We start from the raw sequence: 24349 nt of genomic DNA, 5'->3' as shown, positions 1-24349 counted from the left end.
TTTAAAAAAGTCATCAAGTTTTCTTGGTAGCAGTTTCACTCTTCTCACCCCCCCCCCCCCCTTCCTCATCCATAAGCCCCATACCATCTTCAGACCACAAAAGGTCAAGAGGAGACAAAAAGGTGGAGGCAAAATATTGATATCATTCATCGCTGGATACAGGGAGACGAAATTGGTCTCTTGCTATTGGGAAACATGGAAAACAGATGTCTTCTAGGAGAACTAAAACATTTCCTCCCTCACCTACCCCCCCCCCTTTCCCCTTCTGATCCAACATCAATCCTATAAACCCACCAATACTTCCCCATCCCTCCCCTTCCCACCAATTCCTACCATATACCCAAAATCCAAACTGAAATTCTCAAAACTATCCTGCAAGAAGATGATAAGGGAGCAACTTTGTCTTTCTGCCAATGCCCAGATATGTCTGACGTCAAGCAAGGTAACAAGGCAGGTCTTGAGGCCATCTCAGGAAAAGTGCATATGCTGGCCTCACAATACCAGGAAGCCTGGTATAAAATATGTACGTAGCACAAACATCACGTTTAGCATGTTCAGAACCAAGTACCTTTAGTAAAATATTATGTTTAAAGGTGGTTGTCTGCCATCATTTTGAATGGACATTATACATTGTAGCACTGGAGTTTCTATCAAATAGGAATATGCAGAAAACTTAATTCAGCCTCGATAAAAATTTTCATTTATCATATCCATTTACATTAAATTATGTCCAAATGGGCTTTCTAATGAAAAAAAACACACATATACACAAACACATACACAGACAGACACAGATACACACACATTCACACACATACTCACAAACGGAAAATGCTAAACCAAAAACTGTAGAGGAGTTAATCTTCTAAAATGTCACGTGAATGTGCTATTTTGACCAATCTGTTTTGATTGGGTAAAGGGAGGAATCTTTTTTTTCCCCTTTCTTTCTATTTTATCCTTTCTATTTTCTGCTTCTTTTTTCCATCTGTCTGGCTGTGCTCTCAAGGTCTATCCAGTGAAACGTGCAAAGAATCTGCCAGAGTGAGAGTCGAGTGCAGAGGGGGTCACAAAAGCGCCAAAATAACCAGTCACAATAGATGAGGTACACAGAGGGGAAGACACCATCCACCAGAGATTCTCCCTTTTTTCTTTTCTTTTATTTTCTTTTTTGATAGGAATGGGGGAGGGGGTAGCATGGGGGTGTCCAAAGTAGTCACTTCATGGCACAAACATTACACAAAGGTGATGGCATGGGACCAATAGTTGATGGTAAAAAAAAAGTAAAGGGAAGAAAAAAGGGGAGATGGGAATCATCGTCCCCCATCCCCTTCCAGTACCCCTCTCCTCTTCAAAATGAGAGAGGAGGCTCTCCGCCTCATCAGTTCTCCGTCTTCCCCGTTGCATCCCTCTCCATCTCATGGGGTGTTACCCGAAGACAATGCAACGGGCAGCCACACAACTTCCATGTTCTTAAAACAGAAACTCTGCTCTACATTTGGATATCAAGGGGTGAAGGCTCTTCCTCTACTAAATTGCATGTCAAACGTAAATAAGTTAATGACAGTATGAGAGTTCATTCTAGTGTTACTGTCACACAGAGCTGTGAAAAATGCCTACAGGTATCAAACTGTTGGCTACCTACAAGCACAAAAAAGGGGATTGGACTGATGAAAGTGGTCTCAAATGGGTGCTGAGCAAAGATGAGAAAAATACTGAATACACTGTACTATGAAATGGACAGCGGCAAAACAGTTTGCAAAATATACAATTGAATACCCAAATTAGTTGAATGTATCTTTTATTTGACTCCAGAACACGGAATCAAGAGTTTCAAAATACTGATTAACACATAGATTTATATGCACTACCTTCCCCTCTCTCCTTCTCAAACACTAAGTCCTGGGTCCCCCTTTCAGAACTTTAGAAAAAGACATAATACAACACATTTAGGCCACTTGATGCTGGGGGCCATTTTTCATCAGGGTGACTGGAGGTACATGCTAGTTTTAGATCAAACTACACAAAGAGAAAATGAATCCTTCTTAAGTCCCACAGACTTTCTTCCTTCCTACTTTTACAAAGCTTCCTTCCATCCCCCCCCCCCATCTTCAATCGAACCCCCACTACCCATTCTTCCTGTTGCTAATACTGACCAATCTCTTGATAAACCGCAGGGAGTCGATTGCTGGGACGGATGCACTCCAACTGGACGTGTCATTCTCTCCTTAATGCCTTAATTGAGATGTCTATTGTCCCATTACACAGTCATGTACCTCGCCAGAATCAGCGGTGCATTGAAGGGCACCGAGGTATCCGCTCCAAATTGGCAGGCCCTATTCATTCTGCGCCTCAATCTGGACACAGGGCAATTGTCGCCGAGAGCGCAATCAACAAAAGGGGCACATGGGCCGTGCACATCACTCTGGTTACTTTTATATTGTTAAACACATCGCTCATTTGGTCAGCAACTCATGATATATACACAAGCTCCACAGAGAAGTGTAGAGAGAAAAGGAAAGAGAATGATAGCTGCACACTGTGCAAGAGTCTGCACACAACAGTGTTGTTATATGAATGTAGGTTGAACACACAAGGTGTCAGTACATGAATTTCACACAGTCGTCATCAGTAGGACATGAATCTTCTGCCAAAGAAGTTTCCAAAACCACCCTTTAATATGGCATTCTTTAGAATGTAAGACATACTCGAGTAATTCACTTGGTTCGGACTATTGACGATTTTGATACCTCCTAGTTACAAATTACAAGCCACTTTCACACACACTCACACAGGGTACACAAAAACCACTGGCACTGTTGAAAGAATCAAGAGTGCAGATAATGTCAAGGTTACCACTGGGTACTCATGACATTCTATTTTCTTTCCCATGCATTAAATACATGTGTAGCTGCAGTGAGTAGGTTCCTATAAACTACAATTTGTAGAGACATAAAAATGGTCAAACCACACAAACGAAAGAATAGAGGTTTTATTCCTGCCTTAACTGCCATTAAAGTCAGGGTCCATTCTTTGTGAACTGGGCAAAAGCGGATTAACTACCATTTAATAGGAACAGGTTTGTACAGTATGTAGTTTCGATGGCATTTTGGAAGACAGCTAGTGGGGTTAAGACAGTTAATTTTCCTGCAATTTGTGAATAATGTATGACATACTGTGGGAGCCAGGAAGTAAATGTGCTATAGTAGGCCTATATGGATGCTGATTATCAATTATAGTCATAGATCAAAACTGGTTTGTCCTAGGATTCATGCAGTATTATCGTGATATCAAGGGGACCACAATTAGTAAAATGAAAGATGTGACAATTCTAATGTAGCCTATCAGCCCCATTCAAATTCATGTGATATGTACCGAACTCACAAGGCAGCATTCACATAGAGGAAAATCTCCGCAGGAATCTAGAGAGAGTGGAACCCAACCAAGTCCAGGGTGTCCCGTTTGGAAGAGGCCTCACACCGCAAATTTGATTTGCCCCAGAGTCTCTATCCTTGTCAGAGAGTTTGGAAACCGCAAGGTCAAGGGTCAAAGTCATAAATACTATACCCTCACTGTGCTGCAGATAGCATGAAGGTCATGCAAATTTAAGTTCACTTCTTTCCTCTACAGGTGCATCTTAACCTTTTCTTCCTCCCCCCCCCCCATCCCCCATCCCCTCCCCCCCCCCCCAAAAAAAAATACACGTGATAACATTAGCAAAGTTGACTCAGAGCTTGTACAAGGCTAAGCAACATAAACATGGTTAAGTTATAGCCTAGGTGCAGTAGCCACTATCACAACTTGGCCTTCCCATAGGTTTTGACAGGTAGTGTAATATCCATGTGATTCAAATTAACCTGTTGAAAACGAGACCCAAGTATACTTCGGCAGGTGTCTAGATGGGAAATGTGTGTTATAGCACAATCAGTCCATCCTCAAAGGGTTAACAAAATGTACTACATGGCCTTACATGCAACCAAAGTCTCTGATATTGTGTACAATATGAAGCTATTGATAAAACAAGACAGAAAAAAATAACAACAGAATGCTTTAAGAATTTGAAAAATATGTGAGACTGTATGTATGTATGCATACACATTGATGTATACACAAAGTTTGTGTATTTTTCCACAGTATTTTTACATCTTGTTTACTTGCGGGAAATAAGTCATCCTTTTGAAAAGATGAAGAATAACTGTCGATCACAGAGAAATTCCAACTTCCAAGGGATGGGTTTGAAAAGGTACTGGCTACTGGTATGATCACTGCTCAGATGCATATCACTGCTTTGGCCTTGTCACAAAACCATGGAAGGTATTTGGTTTTAGTCCCTTTCACTACTCCATTTCAGCCTGTCCAGCATAGTGGTCAAACAGCAAACTGACCTTGTGACAGTCAAACTGTCAGGAACAGTGTACCCTGGGGATCTGGGATGGACTAATTCCTGACATTTACTATTCCCAGAATGGAATGCTGACATAAGCTGCACCAAAAGATGAAGTTTTTTAGAGTCAATTTCATATTGAAATGTTTCATTCCAATTCTGATCGATGGAAGTAGATAGGAGCCCTATATGTGTTAACGACTATCATGACATACACACAAAGAAAATTCCAATGTTTTCAAAATATATCAGACATGAAAACCCAAAAGCCATTAAGGGGAAAAATACCCAAATAAAAACTGTTACATCATAAATACATATTCCAATTATATCTTAGGCAGAAGATGTTAGCTTTATCCTCATTTTTGTAGGGTTATGATGTGTGAGGTGGTAGTGTCAAGAGAACTCACACTGGAAAGTTTCATGTGTAAGTCAGTCTTCAGAAGATGTGGACACAATATCATGCTACTCAAATTGTCGCATAATATATCCTGCCCAATTCATCTGTGAGGAAGAACTGTAAAATCTTCATTTTTTTCTCTCTTTTTTTTTTGTAGTCCGTGTAAGTCTTTGATCTTAAAGAGATATAAAGCTACTGGTTTGCTACATTGTATTTCAAAACCTTGAGTCTACCATTATTGCAAATGAATGGTCTTGTGACACTTGTATTGATCTAGTTTTTTAATAAGCTAGATATAGCTTGTACTGGCAGTGAAAATTACTTCAAACAGGATGAGTGAGAACAATTCCAGGTTGCAACAAGTGGTTACCAATTACATGTGACTTTTTATCAAACCATTTTTTTTTATTTACATTATAACAATGCTCGATCCGCTTGTAAGGGTATGGTGGTGTTCTGAACACCATCACACTGTTCATAGTGAGTACAAAATTTTCCATGAAACTGCCATGCATTTGTCCACAAAACAGCTTTCCTTGGGAAAAAGAGAAGAGATGGAAATAACCTGAAAAGGATGGATTTGGCCCAAAAAGTCTTATCCCAGCCTGAGGAAATAAACCTCTGAAGCCAGACGATTTAGAAATCCAAACAAAGAAAGAAAAGCTGAACAAGAAAGGCTGTTGTTTGGGAATTGCCATGAAGGAGTTTGAGGCTTCCCCTGAAGTATTGGCAAATCCTTGACATTTGATGAACGCTGGAATGAACACAAGCTAACTTTATAGTATCTCCTGATTTGAGAAGATTGCGCATTAAACACAGACAATAACTGTACAAAACAGTGTTCTATTCTCCAACGAAGGGAAATTGCCAATTTCAATACAGTTTGCATCCCCCACAATTTTGACAATCGTCAGTTAAATCAACCGTAAGAAAAAAATCAACAGATCTATCTTTTGCTCACATTCGTCAGACATGGAATTAATAACTGCACGATGAAAACTTGAAAACTGAAACACTCACCCACACACACACACACAAACAGGAGCATAGAACATACACCAAAAAAAAAAAAAATGGCAAGTCTTGAGAAACACTTTTAGAGATACTGGTGTTAGGTTTTCACCTGGACACTGCACGTTCAAGGCGGTTTATTCATTGGATGATGGTAACGACAAAGATAAAGTCTTCAATTGTGAAAGCACCGTATATGATGACAAAGCTCTGCTGCACATTTGAACAGAAGGTCCCCAAGTCCAAATCAAGCCTGGTACTTTTGTCGTTGGACAAGACGTCTTGCCCACAATATCCCTTTCGACCAAAGTGTCTGCTCAGGGTGCCTGGTAATGCTAATGTGATATTAGATAATAACAGCAGGAACCTCGGGCTGAACAATGCCAAGGGCGAAATGGCTAACCTGGATGACAATAAGGCCTCATACATACTGCATGTGGCAATGAAAGAGTTAATCTTCGTTCGCACTCACCTGTCACAGAACACGATCCCAAGTCTTCCTCCTCCGCCTGTTTCGGGACGGCCGAGCGCTTGTAGATCACATGTGGGTGTCCCTCTCGCACATAATTCTTATAATGGTCCACCGGTTCCAACATGTATTCCTCCCCATCATGTGACCTGATATATCCATGCTGAAAGAAAAAGCAAACACCAAAACAAAAAATCAACTAAATGATTGAAGCTGGTTATGAGAAATCCATCAATTCAAGAGTTGGTACAACTGAAAAATATACCCACCAACAGTGCATGTTTTGTTCACCAATACCGGGGTACTTGCTAAATCGGTCAAACTTTATAGAATCTAGTGCACTAGAAATACAAGTATGATGTCCCACCATAGCAATAGTTGGGTATGTATTGTGGGGTGATGGGCATTCATATTTATTTTTAGCATGGTGGGGGTATTCTGCAGCTGTTCCAAGTTTTTGTAACCTGTTTATTCTGGGAGGAGGGAAGTGGGATGTTGCGTTTATTTCTGTAGATGTTTTTGTTTTGGTGGTGGTGATGCTTGTTGTGGTGTAATTGCTGCTGCTGTTGTTGACGTCAGTAGCAAGTGTGTGATCTCCTTTGGGTAAATAAAAAAAGTAATGGTTACCTTTGAGCATGGCTGTTGCACTTTTATACTCGGGCTAACCTACATCTGAAACGTTTTGTGTCCAACTCATCAGAATTTTAAACGTTTTTGACTTCTCAGAGTCTAGAAGTAGGTCTTGGCACAAGAAAGATTGAATGACCAGCTAAATCAAATTCAAAATATCACTAAATAATCTGTGTCTGGGCGAGTTTGGTTGGAGTTTCTGCTCTTTGAGACTTGAAATGCCAACATATTAGGACCCTATAGGTCTATACGTACAACACGCAGACATGAGTTCAACTGATTTTAGAGAACAGACAGTCATTTTGTTTGAAGATCTTTACGTAGGCCTACTTCACCCTTGCAATTAACACAGAACCCAATGTATGGGACTATTGATCTAAGAATTACCAAACCATGCCGCAGCAGGTAGAAAGTCTAGGAGGGCTAGACCCCGCGCCTGTTGAATTAGAAACAATACTATCACTTCAGGCGTATGAGGAACTGGCATGTCTTAAACTATCACTTTCACTCTTAGCCACTAACAGTTTCTAGCATGTAGAATTCTGGAAGACACCTTCCGCACGCGCTAAGAAATCTCCGATCCGGCCTCCACGGCAAAAAGGCATAGGATCGGCTCACTGCGCTGCGGGACGTACCATTTCATACCGAGCGAGTATAGTAAATTCTCGCCTGCCTGTAGCTGCCTGCTGCTGGTCGACACACGAGCTGATTCGTATAATGCGCATGCGCGCGACCCTCATCGCTGTGAGAGACCAACTTCCAGCCAATCAATGAACAACGTTTTGATTGCACGCACAAATCACAAACCAGCTAATAACAAAATACATACTAGTGCAGTAGTAGGTACATGAAAATGAAGTGCCCTCAAAGTGATTTAATTAAGGCTACTGGAAACTACCTGAGTCCAAGTTCATGATGCGTACATGACTGAGATAAATCAGAGTTAATATTTTCATTCGGGTTACTAAAACAAAACAAAACAAAAACAAGTAAACAAAGAAAAATAGGGGTGACTGAAATAGGGCGCCGGTTTGATATACGCAGAAAGTGCGTCACTCCAAATGGGCCCCCATGAGACACTTTGGAGAGAGAGAGAGAGAGAGAGGGAGAGAAATAAGTTCTCGAGGTCGGGGAAAATCCATACATCAATATTTACGCAAGAAAGTAAAGCTCAGAACTTGGCACTTTGCTGAACCAAGATCGCTACCGGGAGGCAGGCCATTCGTCATAAGTATTGCACCAACACATCTATCAATCCTTAGAAATAATTCTCCTTCATGATTGATTCAGTATGATCTTTTTTTTTCTCTGTTGTGAGTCGGGTTCTTCTTTTTTTTTCTTAACTCTTATTTAGAAGTTAGACGTGAGTCAGAGAACGCTAATCGATATTACCCGTTGTAGATGGACCATTAGCACCACCCGACTTGTCGTGTTTGGTGCGAAACCCGTGAAATTGCGGTCATCCACCCGTGATCTGCGCAACAACGTGAAGTCATGATATCTAACTTTGTATATTTATATATCTTTATATAAGACTATAAGACTTTCTAAGGCAATCTTTCAGCAACGGGAGTAACATAAAAGCTGGCGCATTGCAAGGCCTGAGGGATAAACGTTGTACTATATAGATGACATTTTCTTTATTTCGACAGTCACTCTTAGCTAGATAAAATGGGAGAAAAAAAACAACTGCAACGAATGAATCACTAAGCTTTTGTCTGTTTGTTTGTTTGCTTTTTCCTTTCACCAAACTAATTCGCGGAGATTTATGCTTCTTTTTTATGGATCTCAAACGGTGCTCTAGAACCATTGTTGAGCTTGCATATCGTTCATCATGATGGTTTTTACTGCCATTCTTCCATTCTCTTCTGACTAACAATCGAAGGAGAAGGGTTGTGCGTGTTTTCTGAGCGCGGCTTTTTATATCTGGAGTTAAACGCCATCACACAGGGTTCACATCTAAATATAAATTTCCCTCCAAAATCATCTGTTGCGGCTCTTTCCCTGATCTTGATTTCTTTAGCATGAATCACCGCCATCATTCGTCTTTCCTCCGGTACTATTTTTGTCACCACAAAAAAAAAAAAAAGAATTAAAGCATTCACATAGTCAACACAGCGAAATACATATTTCGCGTGAGTCCCTGCCTAAGTTAACCTCTGCAAAACAAAAGATTCATTATTATACAAAATGAATCTAAGTCGTAAAAGGATAAAGGCCACAAAGAAAGGACGATTTAATTCCGATATGCGCTCATCCAGTCATCGTGACTGTGATCGATTACCACCAGAATGTGATTCGCATTCTCAGTTTTGTTCATTATTCAGTCTTATTCATTATATTTCAGGGATCAAAATGTCATTTTGAACCATCGACTATGATGCTTCTCAACTCTTTGTGACAATAGCCATAAAAGAAATAATAAATTTGCACCATTTATTTCATGTTTCAAAAAAAAAAATTATGCAGGGCCTGCGTTCAAATTCTATGTTTCCTGTGACGGCGTCGGATGTAATGTCGTTGTCTTTTTTTGTTCATAAGAATTAGCGATCTGCGACGCGAACACTAAGACGACGCAGCCTCCCAGGTTGGACCAATGGAAACCGCTGTCTCGCGCATGTGCAGAACACCATTTTTATTTTATTGTTGTTGTTTTTGCCTAATTAGCGTCGTCTTAGCGTTCGCGTCGCAGATCTAAATCTTGCTATTGTATCTTTTGTAAGGAAACAAAAGCAAAAGCGTAAGCTGATGTTAAAGTAAACCCGGATTTTTTTTTCGCAGACGGGAGGGGGAGGGGGCAAATTGTTCAGGAATTTTCGTCCTGGGTTACATATCTGTCAAGATATTTACATGATCATAGCATCAGCCGTGGATTTGCGTCACAAACTCCCTAACTCTCTCAGCCCGGTTCCGTCTCAGCGACTCGCCTTACGCAGTGGCACGTCGGAGAAACCATCACAGCTACAGACATGTGTGTGTTCTGCGTCTGGAACGTGCGTTGCTATACGGAACTGGGTTCGGCTCTCCGAATCAAACAACGTATTTCGTTGCCTCAGTGGGTATTTTTTTAAAGACATGGAAATAAATATTTCATGGAAAACTGATAAAAACAAGGACAGGAAGCTGACTGTGCAGACTAGAGCCCACGCAGAGGGGAAAATGAGTTTTAATCCCGCCCAAAATTGAAATTCCTGTAATTTTCTGCTAATCGCATAAAAAAAGCAAATAAACAAAAATAAACAAAAGTTGCCTAACTTCTTACATTGAGTTTCATATCTTACATTTGAGCTTTAATATGGTTGAATAAACAATTCCAGGAAGACCCACGCTCGTCACGCATTACTTATACACTGTAGGTTAAAAGAAAAATAGTATGATACATTATTTTTGTATCAACAGAAATTAAGGAGCCGATCATGATCTGAATTACAATATACCAACCGTGAAATTCCAGTCACGCTTCCAAATCGCGGCAGAAGTGATGCGGTTACGAGATATGTTTCATAATTATTGCTTCAATCAAATATGATTACGCTTTCTTGACACCAGCTCCTCACGGATATTCCGTCGAGTTGGATGTGTAGGCCCTAAATGCTCTTCCCGCCTACGAAGCTGAGCAAAAACAAATCGTCAATAAGTTCAGGTCGTGTGAGAAGACCGAGTTGCGCGTCCTGGTTAAGAGAGTGTTCTCTCTTCTGCTCATTTTGTTTGTTTGTTGTTGTTGTTTTCTGGTGCCGTCACTTTGACTTCATTTATTATTTCCAACGGAACCGACTTATCTTTCAAATGTGACTGGACATAATTTCGCGCGGCGCGAATTGGGGTTTCGAAACAACCGCAGAGTGTGTGTGACGGAGTGACTAACCGGAAGCCAGGTAGTTCTCGATTACGCGACATAAATTCTACACTCCCATGCATCGTCAATTTGATGATAGCAGATAGAGCAAAATCAAGCACACTTGATAGTAAAACTTTTATTATGATCCAAATATAACGTCACACAGTTTTGACATGCTTTACTATTAATGAGAACGACAAAAATACATTCTCACGGGAGGTAACGAAAACGACAGGACTTTTTCTTCATGCGGGCACTGATTACTATTTGACGCTTATTTTTATTGATGATATAATTCCGAATTTCCGAATTCACAATGTGGGCAGCAATACAATGTACTACCAAGGAGGTATACCTCCTTGGTACTACAGCTCCCCATGTGCGTAGGACTATACGTTACAAGTCTGCATACAGTTTCACTTTGCCACTTTTCTTTTTTTTTTATGGGGACGATAGAAAACATGAACGTTTCCCCAAGACAGTGCTGGGTTGGGAGTAACGTGAGAGTAACATGAGGTTGCATGATCGAAAAGTCAGACTGCCTTTGCATTTCTTATTACGATGCAAGTGGAGATACATTGAGTAGGTGATAGTTTCTCACACAATTCAGTACCTCAGAAGAGCAATGAAAGCGACAGTGCTCTCTGGCGTGTATCAGCGTATTGTAAAATTATGCCAAGGTTCAGTGAGGCGAGTTAAAAAGGGTGAAGAGTGTAATCTGTGATTTAAATCTCCATTATGTACTTTGCTTCACTGCACACCTTATTTCAGCCTGCATTTTTGATTTGTGTGTAGGCTTTTTTTTTTCAGTCGGATAAATCGCTGGACTCTTTACGGACTTGTAACCTTCAGGGTTTTTTTCTTTTCCTCCAGAGAAGTCTATATAAGCTTGCTGAATACATGACGTCGGCAACGAGATTACTGTTAGACTCCGGGATGGACCTGGGCATCTTATGCGCCGTCGTCTCCTGCGAGATCTTGCTCTGTTTTCCGACCTATATTATATCTCAAAGTCTCCCTCCGCCATTGTTCTGTTGACTCGAGGCACACAGAGCACGGTGCTAGTTCTATATGAGAAAGAGCGGCGTGTTTATTCAAGGCTATTTAATTTGCAGACGGGGAGGAGGTCTCTGACCGCCAGTGAATGGCCAAAGACAGCTCCGCATTGACACAATTTCGGCCGCAGTGTCACGGAGCCGGGAGGGAAATGGCTTCAATATCAATGCGATTTTAAGGAGCACGATTACATGGGATCACCAGGTATGATTACAGGGGTAATGGAGAAGGATTGCACAGCATGATGGAGGCAATTACCCCCTTCCCTTGTACCCCTCCCCCATGCTCTATCTGCATTTTACAACAATACTGACAGGACTGTTCTTTCTTTCTGTCTGTCTTTCTTTCTGTCTGTCTTTCTTTCTTTTTTTCCACGACAATCTCTCCCTCTCATGATCACAGGGACATGTAAAATGTCGATGCAACCTTTGTGTCTCTGCTTTGTGTGTGTTTGTGCGTGCGTGTTTTTTTTTTTTTTTTCATTTTACGAATAGAGTGTTGTGAATTTAGATAAAATCAAACGGCGACCAATGCCTAGAAAACATGACCTAATGGATGCTAGTGTGTCGATATCGTTTCATGTTGTTGGGTAACGGTACATGGACCTACTTTGAATGTTGATCCAAATTGCATACAGTTCGTGAAAAGGAGACCGTATGTGAAATGTATACGCTGTGACTGCCAGTGAGGGAAGCTGCTATCAAAGAAGTATATCGTGTGACGTCATCGGTACTTACTAATCCACGGCAATTACTGATGGCGACCTTTGACCTCTCATGTCCGACGATGCTGCCGTGATAGTGGCAATGGTCCACGTTCTGGTGCCGCCTCTCTACTCCCGTCGCGTTCAAGTACTCCACCAGGAAAGTCTTCGACGTCAACCGGTGGTTCAACGTCAGGTTCAGATGAAATTCGCTCCCGTATGCGGAGAGTTTGTAGTTAATCCGAGGGTGATGCGGACGATGACTACCCCCCTCGAGTTTATGAGACGAGAAAGCGCCCTCTTCGGCCGCGTTACCGTCGTCGTTCGGCACGTGCCTACGAGTCCTCTTTCTGCTGTTTATGACGTCGAATGACAGAAAGTCGCCCCGGTGATCGACCAGGGTTGGTATAATGATTTCGTGATCGCCTACGCGTCGTTGGAGTTCATCTGGATGGCGACACGGTATACGCAAAATGGAACATCAAGGAACACACACAAAGATAAGATAAATGCCCAGGTTTTGGCCACCATCCGTCATCGGTCACACACATCAATACATTATAAAGAACACCAACAGTGATGCGTCGTTTTTATAACAAAGTGTAGGCCAATCGTCACGCGCATGCGCCGTTGATTTGATGTCGGATTTTAACCGATGATTTCACGAATTGGTGTCACAAGACGTGGAGCGAGAAGTCGATAGTGGAGATTCGTTGATGTTCGTAGCAACCGTTGTTTCCAGGAGAGTGTGACAGTCACCAAATGTAGTGAAAAAAGAAGAAAATGAGAAAGAAACAAAACACGTTAGTCTATAACCATGGCAAAAAGAGTTCGTTTTAATGCAACAGCTTCATCGAACGAACGTTCACTGTCTTTATAAAATCAAATTGATTTAGAGCACTAGGAAATAAAAGTTATCGAACCTGTTGTGCATAAAAATATACATCACTCAATATTTCTGTTTTCCTTTTCTTTTTTACTATATTTTCCCTCCCTAAATGTGGAGACAATTTTTTTGGTGATATGTGCAATAATAACATGATTCTATAAAACCTATAAAAACATTATTATTATTATTATCATTATTATTATCATTATCATCATCATCATTATTATTATTATTAACACAGTACTACTCTACAGTACTACTACAAGTCATATTATCATCGTCATCATCATCATCATCATTATTACCATTATTATTAAATAGGGTCTGTGTGGCAGAAACAAACAACATCATACAAAGACTTGCTCCTGAGTTTGACTTCACTGTCAGTTCAGCTGTTGAATATGTACTGGAAGTGCAGCCGGCTGCGTGTGTGTTTTGTGTCGTTCCGTTCCGTTTCGTTTTACTTTGTTTTGTTTTGTTTGTTTGTTTGTTTTGTTTTTGAAATATTATCTTGTATTTCATTTTACATTGATTGTTTCGTTATTAGCTGAATAACAAGAAGTTGTGCCTGGCAGCACTTTAAAAGTCTATTGCTTTCGTTCGTGACTTCTTTGTTGTTGTTGTTGTTGTTGTTGTTGTTGGGGTGTCTTTTTGTTGTTGCAGTTTCTGGTCTGACGACGCACAGTAAACGTGACGAATGGCAGACAGCACAGTGACTGTACAACACTTAACCTCATCACGTCTTATAGCTTATACACCTGTCGAAAGTCTCGACCGTGAGTTCACAGCCAATAAAACTGCTTCATATGGTGCACGTGATCCGACAGCACATGGGCTGACAACTTCTCGCTATACGTGTTCGTGAATAATTTCACAGGTACCCGTACATTGTATACACTTCCTCCCTCCAAAAGCATTTAATAATAAGAGACACACTACTTGTACGTTAATGATACATTCATTATTCTCAATTTCCTTATGCAAATATTGTGTCATTTATGATTAACAAGCGTACCAGCACAAACTCGTTTGCAACGTCTGACCCATCAAGTCACGAAGAATTTGTGATGTTGATTTTGTTGTACAGATGTTAAAATCAAATCGGCATCTCTGAATTTTACTACATTACACTGGAGAAATATCAGATGGAACTGGTAGAATTCATTCAAATCTGCACAAAACCGTACCGTAATCTACCAAATTCTGCTAATCTGAGAGCAAAGCATGCAAAAGCTTTAATTTTCTACAATGACTTGACAATTTAAGATTCAGGTAGAAATTCGACAACATGGGGGGCTATTGAGAATTCCACAACTATCAAAACAAACAGTTCGAACATAGGAGGGTTTTGCTACCTTTTTTCCTCGATATTGAACACAAACAATGGATAGTGAAAAGTATCATAAAAGAAAACAACACCAATTCAAAGAAATTTGGGTTCACGGCTAGACAGTCTATTACACATTTTTACCATGAGCGCTGTTCCAATCATCTGCGCGTTGCTTTTGGATGCAGTCAAGTGGGCGGGGTGGGGGGGGGGCATTCATTTTCAGTTTGACATGCGATTGCTACTTCGACCAAAATATTTCGTGCGAAAGTGGCATTTTTGTACGAGTTCTACATCTTCATAAGACAATGGGGATCTTTATAGCTCATCAAGATAAGTCAGTGGGGCTTGCGATGTGATACGTGCTCCTTTAATCTCCAGTACTTAATGATGATGTACGATCAAATGCCGCTCACATTATACCTTTGTGTTAGCACCTTTCGCCGCAGAGTACTACTATGAAGAACAGTGATACAGCAAAGTTTTTGTGGAGGGGAAAAAATCAAAGAATTAGAATTTGCCCCTAGAGCGACCGAGCAAATGAAATTTTCCTCTGAATTATCCCACTCGTACATTGGAAAACTGGAAAAAACACCTTGGCAAGGACGGCTATAAGACGACCCGGACTTCGCCTAATCACATGCCCCTGTCTCCTCCTCCTCCTCCTCCCCCTCCTCCTCTTATTCTTCCTCGTCCTCCACCTCACCCTATCCCCTCCCCTCGTCCAATTTTCAGTTTGCACGCAACTCTGTGCCAATATATCTCTTACGACGGAAAACATTTTCACAATTCCTATAAATGCCAGTAATTCCTTGAAATAATATTTTTTGTTTGTTATTATGACTGCAATAACATTAACCAGCAGGAGCTGAAGAGTTGCCTTGAAAAAGTCGTATAAAGTGCTATATAGTGTCGATGTAGTAGTAGTAGCAGTGTAGTACAGTAGCAGTAGTATAGTAGTAGTAGTAGTAGTAGTAGTAGTAGTAGTAGTAGTAGTAGTAGTAGCAGCAGTGTAGAGCAAGTAGTAGTAATGACAAAATTACTCTGCTTATGATGATAATACTTGTAAAATACAATACTCATCATGATTATCGCTACAACAATGTCAAAATGACTGACATCGCGACTGCTGATAACAGTGATATGCCACAAGTCCTACGGCTTATTGCTGATTAATTTTTTTGCCATTACTGTCATTATTGCTATATTCGCCATGTATATAGCAGTATTACCAATACCATCAACATCATCATAACTATCAGAATCATCATGTTTACCAATATTATCAGCATCTTTATTAACGTTATATATGACATGAGATATCTCGGCTCGTTGGCATGAATCACATACGGGAAACCATTGCGGTCTGTGATACTGCAGCAGAGAAAGTGTTGACTGAACGGGAGCGAAGTGAGACAAAAAAAATTATTACCACATACTCATTCGGGAAATAAAGAAGAAATTCTGTGATTTTCAAGTCCCAAAGAGACCAATCAAAATAGCATCCCCTTTCTATTGTATTGTCACGGGAATTTAAACAGATCGTGCTACAATATCTATTTCCAGTGCACGCGAAGTTACCGCAGACTGTGAGTTTCATTTCGTCAAATGAGTTATGATGAAAAACAGGATATGATACCACATAGAACTCTCAATTTGGTATAACCGCAAAAAGATTCATTTTTTTTTTTTCAACATGAGCCCTTTACAGTGAAATTCTATGATAAGCAGAATTTCGTGAACTCCATGCTTTACTCAGTAATTGGCAGGTACATATTGTATACATGTATGTAAAAGGTTTTCTGTGGTTTTTTTTTTTTCTGGTACGAATACATACATAAATACACCCTTACATACACACACATATACAAACATACACACACACATATATACACACATACATACATACATACATACATATACATTTGCATGCATATCATAATAATCATACACGTAAATTATACAGTATGTATTTACATGGGATTCATTCATTCATTCATCTGCAAGCACACACATGTACGCACATTATTATACACACATAGGCCCTACTATTACACACACACAAATAAATTTTGATGGTGCAGCGGGTGGGTGAAGCAGTGCTTCAATCTTTGCATTGAATTTGATACAAAAGTCATACTTTGTTGGTCTGGTAGTAACGCTAGCTATGGCATCATCCCATTTTAAAGCGACACTGTAATAATACCCCCCAGACAAGTTGAGGAGAAGAGTACTGGTAATCGCGGCGTGGAGCTTGAGTTTCCCCCATCATAAATCAGAGGGTATTTTGCCACGCATGGGGCCCCGACAATACCCTATTCATTCGGAATTTTACGCCGTCACAACTCGGTACAATAACAGAAGCGAGTACATAATGCCCATTTTCCCCATTTTGTTCACCTTTCCCTCCACCCCCCCCCCCCCCCCCCCATCCACACAATGAACCAAAATGATCAGATAGTCTGCTATATCCGTATATGCCTCGCAAACGGAATGGAAAGAAAAAAAGGAAAATAGGGTTTGCTTTTTATTCCATTTCGTCTCTTCCATTTGTGGGTACAAACAGCCAGAGATAAAAAGGTGCTTTAGGGGATACGTTTCGAACGATAGATGCTGTCATACGCCTGCTTTATTTATGGTACATCATTCAAAGCCTTTTTGATTGTTTGCTGGCTTTTTTTTTCAAAACGTAAGAAGTAGCCCATTGTAAATCTGCGGATGATACATTAAAATATACGTTAAACAAACAAACAAAATGAATGCGTCTGCTCATCTGCCCTTTTATCAGGTGTGTGTGTTGGTTTTTTATTCTTCCTGTTTTTGTTTTTGTTTTCGTTTTTGTTTTTTGCTTTATTTTTTTTTTTTTGGGGGGGGGGTGTGCTTACGATAAGATACTGTCACTAACGCCTGTCAGACTTTCCGTCATTGAACACGATGGGACTTGAAAATATATTTTATAGTATATATTCTTAGATGGTTTTACATTTCAGTTTTGTATAGAATATCAATGAATAATGAGTGAATTTGGAAACAACCCTAAACTATCAATATTTGATTTAAATACCTAGCATAAAGTCACTGTAGTGTAATAGATACGAAGAATTGTTAATATCACAAGATTCAAATTTTTGTTCACTTACTCACTTTTTGAATAGATAGCCTAAACTTTTACATATAACCGTTGCTATCAGAAAGGTCTCTTTACATCGTTCTAATGAAAGAGCATTCATACGTTTCTGACTCCTGAATGACATTTCTTGTAGCGAAAGGGTATGGGGGGGGGGGGAGCTTGGGTGTAATGAATCTCTGCCTAAATTACTCTTATCATTTTTGGCGTCTCGTCGCTAATTCGAGGTCAGTAAATACGTAACACGCTTTACAATCTGTCTATAACAAGGGAGAGTGATTATGGGCCATTTTCGCCGCGTATACCTCTGCAACAATACATCGCTATAAAATCAACATTTCTCCCGAACTCTTTTCACTTTTCACTGCGGTGACCCAATTTCCTTTTACCCAAGACGCACGTGGGGCTGAATTTTTAGACTGTTTTTTTTTTTTCATAACAGTTGAGGTTCCGTTGCCAACGCAGAAAACAACCACCAAGGGTACCAACAAAAACTGTCACTTGAATCATGGACCTACATAGGTCCATGGTTGAATCAAGCACGTTAAAGGTAGGGGATACCTTTTACAGACCTCCCAAAATGCAGCAAAACATTACATATGAACCTCAGGGGACTTGCTTAGGCCACTGCTTAGAAATTTGGAAGTCAACAGTTATCTAAAATTTGAATAATGCACAAAACTCAACTACTCAGTAGTTCTGTGTGTCAGCCACACTTAAGCCTTTTTGTTGCATTCTTCTGTATTTGTGATCTATAAACACAAATCTAAAAGTACAAGAGCTGATGTAATAACATATGTAGAGTGTGTGGTAAGAATGTACAATTGTATATAGAAATGTTTGTAAGTGTTGATAAACTTTCTTCACAAAATATACATGATGGACACACATGCAGTACATGGGTCTGCAAAGGTAGCCTAGTAATGTATTGGAATTTACGGTGAGCCCCGAAAACAATTCAATTCAAAATCTAACCGTCAAAAAAATGTACTAAATGTTACCTTCCACTTTCAATACTTTATGGAAGTTTCTAAAATGATATTCTCTTCAACATGCCACTGTATTTATACAACTCTTCATTTAAGGCGTGCAAATGGGATTCCCTACCTTTAAGGAGAAGTCTCGCACTGCGTATCATACTCCCACAGGTGTCTAAAATAGGAGATCTGTGTTTTATAGGCCTATTATAGTAGTATCAGCTAGTCCTCAATGGGTTAACTATAGACATTGGGTACTTTGCACTATATTGACCTATGAACAAAAAAAAAACAGCATGACAACAGGGGAAATACGTTAGAGAAATGAGATCTTGGGGAAAAAAGAAAGAATGTCAGCGTGATATATAACGATAAAAGGGCCATGGCACATTATATTTGCGTCATGCATTGTTGCCGGTAATCTGCTATATACTCGAAATGCTTTTTAACCTCACTTCTTTTGCTTTGTTCAATGAGGTATCGTGACACATCACTGCTTTGTCGTACATTTATAGCTGTCTTCATAATCACATACATCCACATTTTATTAAATTTCAATGGTATATAGGCCTCTGTCAAAAGTGGCCACAAAAGGATTAAAGCTACCGGAGAGCCACAGCGTAACTTTCTTTCTCGAATAGCCTTTCCTTCTCAAAGCAAGAGCGGGAATTACACACCCTTCAAGTTCACACCCGACGAGTATCGTATTTTACCCTTCGACCCCTCGGGTTGACCCCCCGTTTATGCAGCCCCACACTGCCGACCGAAACGCAATACCCGCCGCAGAAATAACGGCCTATCACTTCCCGAAATACTTTCTCCGGATCATATTTTGTCTGCTCAAGTGCGTGCGGGGGCGTGCTAATACACGTGCGACACCGGTTCTCCTGCTCCCCAACTCTCCTCCTTCTCCTCCTCCTCCTCTTCCTCCTCCTTGTTCTTTCTCCTCCTCCACTTTTTTATACTTCTCTTTGTCTCCTTCTTTCTCCCATTTCTTTTTCACTTCATCTTGATTGAAGTTCCTTTCTTTCTTCGTCACCTTCTTTTTCTTAATCTTATTAGAACTCGTACAGTACACTCATACTGTATCTTCAGTTCTTCCACACCAGCCTTTCCTTGTCTTCCACTACTTTTCCACCAAATGCATCTTTTTATCACACTGAAGGACCCGGCTTGTGATCGAAGGAACAGTTACAGCGTTTAGTTGCTGAGGAGGAAGTGGGGAGGAGAGCCTGAATGGGCGTGGTCATCAAGCTGTAGAAGGATGCATGATGCACTGTGTACCTGACACTTTCAAACTCAACTACATGTTTACAAAACAACGACACCACAAAAAAATCGTGCGAGGAACTCCCAAAGTCGCTTTGTAATCGAGCTATGTTTCGATCAACTTCAGCGAGGCGCCAAAGGCCATTTTCAAATGAATTAAAATAAGGTCAAGATTTGATGATACATGAATTGTCGTTTAAAGGGCACAATGATCCCATTATACAAATGAGATTTGCGTGATTTTTGGAAGGGATTCTGAATAAGGGTGTAAGGAACTCCAGAACCAATCTGCAAAGCTTCGGGGTGGAGGGGGCTAAGGAGGAGCAAACAGGGATGGCTCAACAGATTTACAATTGCTTCGGTACTAAGCATGAACTTTCCACATCGGTCACTTTCAAAAAACGCACACACCCACACCCACACGCACAATTACACACACGTATAAAATTTGTGTTTTAATTGTATAATGTAGACATGGAGGTGGGGTTTAAGTTTCATTTTCCCTCCCCTCCCTCTCTCTCCGACATTCTACCTTAACCCCCCACCCCGCTGGCTAGCACGACTGAGTGCCCTTCCACTTTGCCACCTTTCTCCAAACCACCTACATGTACCTCCTAAAAATATACAAAATATGAATGAAAATAAAACAAATACGATGCCAAAAAAAAACCAACGACATCATCTTGTACAGTCAGTCATATCTTCATCCTATCAAACTTTGGCTCTTACTTTAGTTTTCTTATACGCGCCCTTTCCAAACGACAATTTGGTGACACGATTGTGTGCCTCGTCTTCACCTTATCATACCTGTGATATCGTTCTTTCTTTTATTTTTTTTTGAAGTCACTGTTGTAGGAGGTAATGGCCGCAATTGCAGCAAAGAGCTCGAAGAACAAATCAACTCAATAACTCGTTGGGAGTTTGCAGGGTTTATATCAAGGAGGTAGATTCTACTAACCTATAGTACCTGCTTGTTTATACCTGATCACTGTAAACAAAATAGACCTTCCACTGCTGTATTTTTGTTTGAAAGAACCTTTCGAAAGCGTTGTTAGCGAGTCCTTATCATTGTGACCAGTTCAAGGCAAAAGACAGTAAGATTCCATGTGCGTTTAATAGTCTTGCTGTCTGGGTATTATTTGCCATAGTATAGTATACAAGATGAGGCGCGATCCTCACATTTAGCCTCACAGACTAGCTTACGGGTTGCGGTAATAAGACGTGTTCACACTTACCGTGATAACGCGGCGGTGGGATTATCCTGCCACTCAGGCACTGCGTCAAGATCCCGAGAAGGCACAGCAGTATGAACGCAAGATCTGCTATATCCATGGCGACTTAACTGCGACAGTTCCTATTCATTAGGACACAAACAAACGACAGCCCGAGCTTATATCCTCTCGTGGAAGCTGGATATGGAAAGTAATCACACATAGATGTTCCAAAAATAACAAGCGTCGCTACATTAATCCTTGGAAGGGTAAGCGAGTAAATGAGTGGGGTCTATCACAACGACTTCTCCCGACCCTTACTTGGTGGCATTTGAAGGGCTTGAGGAACAATCGCGACACAATTGGCGCTCCGGTATTCTTTTCCCACAGATACTCGAGAATAGCATCCAATGGCTTATCAAAGGTAACAGCTCAAATCCCTCTCTTTTCTACCAATCTCTTCTCCTCTCTCTCTCCCTCTTTCTCTCTCCTTCTCTCTTCCTTTTGCTCTCTTTCTTGTAACTATTCTCTCGCGATTCCCGAGAAATTAAGACAAGAAATGAAATGCCCAATGAAAACTTTCAGAAACTTCGGAGGCTCTTTCGTACATCCGCCGGGGTTTTCCCTTCCTTTTATAGCAAAATGATCACTTCAAACACATCCTATCAATATGATTCCAATGAAAACTGGGGTATATATTATGTTTCCGAGATGAGGGGTATAGCTAAGAGCGTACACCCCCTCAGAGGTCATTTCTTGTCCCTCCAAAGAGCAGCAGGGATGCAGAGGGTCGCGTTACCCCCCTCTCTTCCGACACACACCTGGAGACGTGTGACAAGTCATCCAAGACACCCCAGGGGTCACCTTCTCTGCGCCATGCCGATATTCTGGCTGCCCTGTCGGCTCAATCGCTACGGACGAGAAATTGACCCAGAAACACACTCCTCTGTACAGAACACAACGGAGGAGAAAGAGGAACAGGAGCAGAAGATGATGTCAAAAAAGATCCAGGGTCTTTCTCCGTTCAGAAATCTCCCGCACGTTCTGTTATGCACGACACCACCACAACCACACTACTACGGAGGTCAGTGATACTACAGAAGTCAATCGCGACAGCGCGCGTTGCAGGGTACTATGTGAATCCTGTGGTTCAAAGTGCTGGTCCCACCCTGGTCGAGCCTCCAACTCCCGGCTAATGGCAGAGAAGAGGAGACGCCGTGTTCCGTCCGATCTCTCTACGAGCTGTGTTGCCACACAGAACTCTGCCCTCCGTTAAATGTCCGCGGATTCGGTTCAAGCGCGCGTGGGTTATCTGTAACCCTGCAGTAAAACGTAGCACAAAAGTTCCTCACGTACAATATATCCCGCCGATTGCGAGACAGATTTATACCATCTACCATTCAACTTGGTATATAATGATTCCGGGTGAAATTATGATTCATATGGCCCCGACTACTCCTGCAAGATGACCGGCTTCTATCCCGGCAGGGTAAGGTCACGATCTGATAGGGCATACGTTTCACAATACACCAGGTATGACTCTTTTCGCACTCGTTGTAATATTCCAAACGTTGCTTGCATTCATCCAGCCGTCTTCGTGCCCGAAATTTCCTGCAAAGAACCGAAAGAACACGAGAGAAAGAAAGAAACAAAAACGAAAACGTTAGAGGGATCGACATTTCGAAATGTAAACAATGAGGAAAGAGACTCGGAAAAGGCCAGATTAACCAGTGTTTGCACACCAATCTTAATATGTTTGATATATCCTCTCCTTCTCTTTCTATCCCCCTCTCTCTGTCTCACGCTTTATCAAATTCCCTTCTTCCTCTCTGCACATCAGGCCCTGCTCACCGGACAACCAGCTCATGATCAACTTCGATAGTTCACGGAATAATCAGCCATAGTGGCGGAAAAAAATGACAAATCATAATACAAGCACACAATGTATACTTTTCTCCCCGGTATTATTATTATTATAGGTCGCAGCCTTTGATCACTCGAGTGCCGAATTGGATACAACGACCGGACCGTTTGGCATGTGTGATCTCAGGCACTTTTTTTTTTGATAGTTTGTATGTCTGTAACAATACCCAGACCTGCCAGCGGCTAGCGTTAACAGACAGACAGACAGACACACACACACACACACACACACAAGCACACACACACACACAGTCATCCCTAAGATTTGCTGTTCATTCGTTCGCCTCCTTTAAAAGTCTTTCGACAACCTACCCCCCCCCCCCGCCGCAAAAAAAAAAAAAAAAAAAAAGACCCTCGGTTTGGGCTCCCTTTCGGCTACGCCGGACCTTGAGGGCAGGTACTTAAAAAAAAATGGATTTGCACTAATTATTTACTGAAATTGGAGTATTTTTTTTTCTTCTTATTCTGCACGTCAGGAGACGACTCGACGTTTGTATATCGAGCGGCAAGCGGGTAAAGCCCTACACCCGGGTTGACAGGCGAGAGAGATCTCGAGTATACAAACAGGAAGCCCGGATCCCGATTACTTCCCGAAGAACACCGCGGAAAATCTCATCAAGAGGGGGATCATTAACGCGTGCACATTCTCTCTCACTCAAGCCCTGTGCCTTGGGAAGAACGCCTCGTGTACATGCCGCCACATAAACACACATACATGCAGAGCCTATCAATACACAGATCAAGATAGAGAGGGGTAGGTACTGTAAGTCGTAGGGCTAACAGACTTTTATCGTTTACAGGCCAACAAAATCCCATCCACGATTCCCTCGGATCCATAACACATTATCACACTCCAAACGTTCGACGATTTTTTTTTTTTCAAGTAGTGAAAAGAAAAGAGACATAATAACTCTGTGCTCGTGTGTAGAAATCACCAGCAGGCTTAGATTAAAAAAAAAAAAATCACTACAAGATAAAGTAGTTTCCAGCTAAAATATCTCTTGCTCAATTTCCAGCACAAGGTAGAATCAGAAGAACTTACACACACTATTCCAGGACCAGAGACGTTGCTCACCACCAGTACTGTGGTCCGCTATCCACTCACTCGACACGCGACGATACGGTGCCACCGACCACC

The 24349-nt window shown here is 41.1% G+C and overlaps 1 protein-coding gene across 1 annotated transcript in view; it reads right to left on the bottom strand.

The window, feature by feature from the left end:
• The window catches only part of LOC139719244 (A disintegrin and metalloproteinase with thrombospondin motifs 6-like), a 152617-nt gene extending 130689 nt beyond the window's left edge, over positions 1-21928 (bottom strand). The window contains exons 1-3 of the mRNA XM_071630673.1: positions 21313-21928; positions 12523-12935; positions 6265-6424 (exon numbers count right to left, since the gene is read on the bottom strand). Coding sequence (XP_071486774.1) covers positions 6265-6424; positions 12523-12935; positions 21313-21409 — 670 coding nt within the window. The 5' untranslated portion in view covers positions 21410-21928. The remainder of the gene's footprint in view (positions 1-6264; positions 6425-12522; positions 12936-21312) is intronic.
• Positions 21929-24349: the final 2421 nt, after the last annotated feature.

Source organism: Diadema antillarum, unplaced genomic scaffold, assembly GCF_040938485.1.
Source record: "Diadema antillarum isolate AM-2024a unplaced genomic scaffold, OU_Dant_1.0 scf00000107, whole genome shotgun sequence".
Taxonomy (NCBI): domain Eukaryota; kingdom Metazoa; phylum Echinodermata; class Echinoidea; order Diadematoida; family Diadematidae; genus Diadema; species Diadema antillarum.
This window is presented reverse-complemented; position numbering and strand designations above follow the sequence as displayed.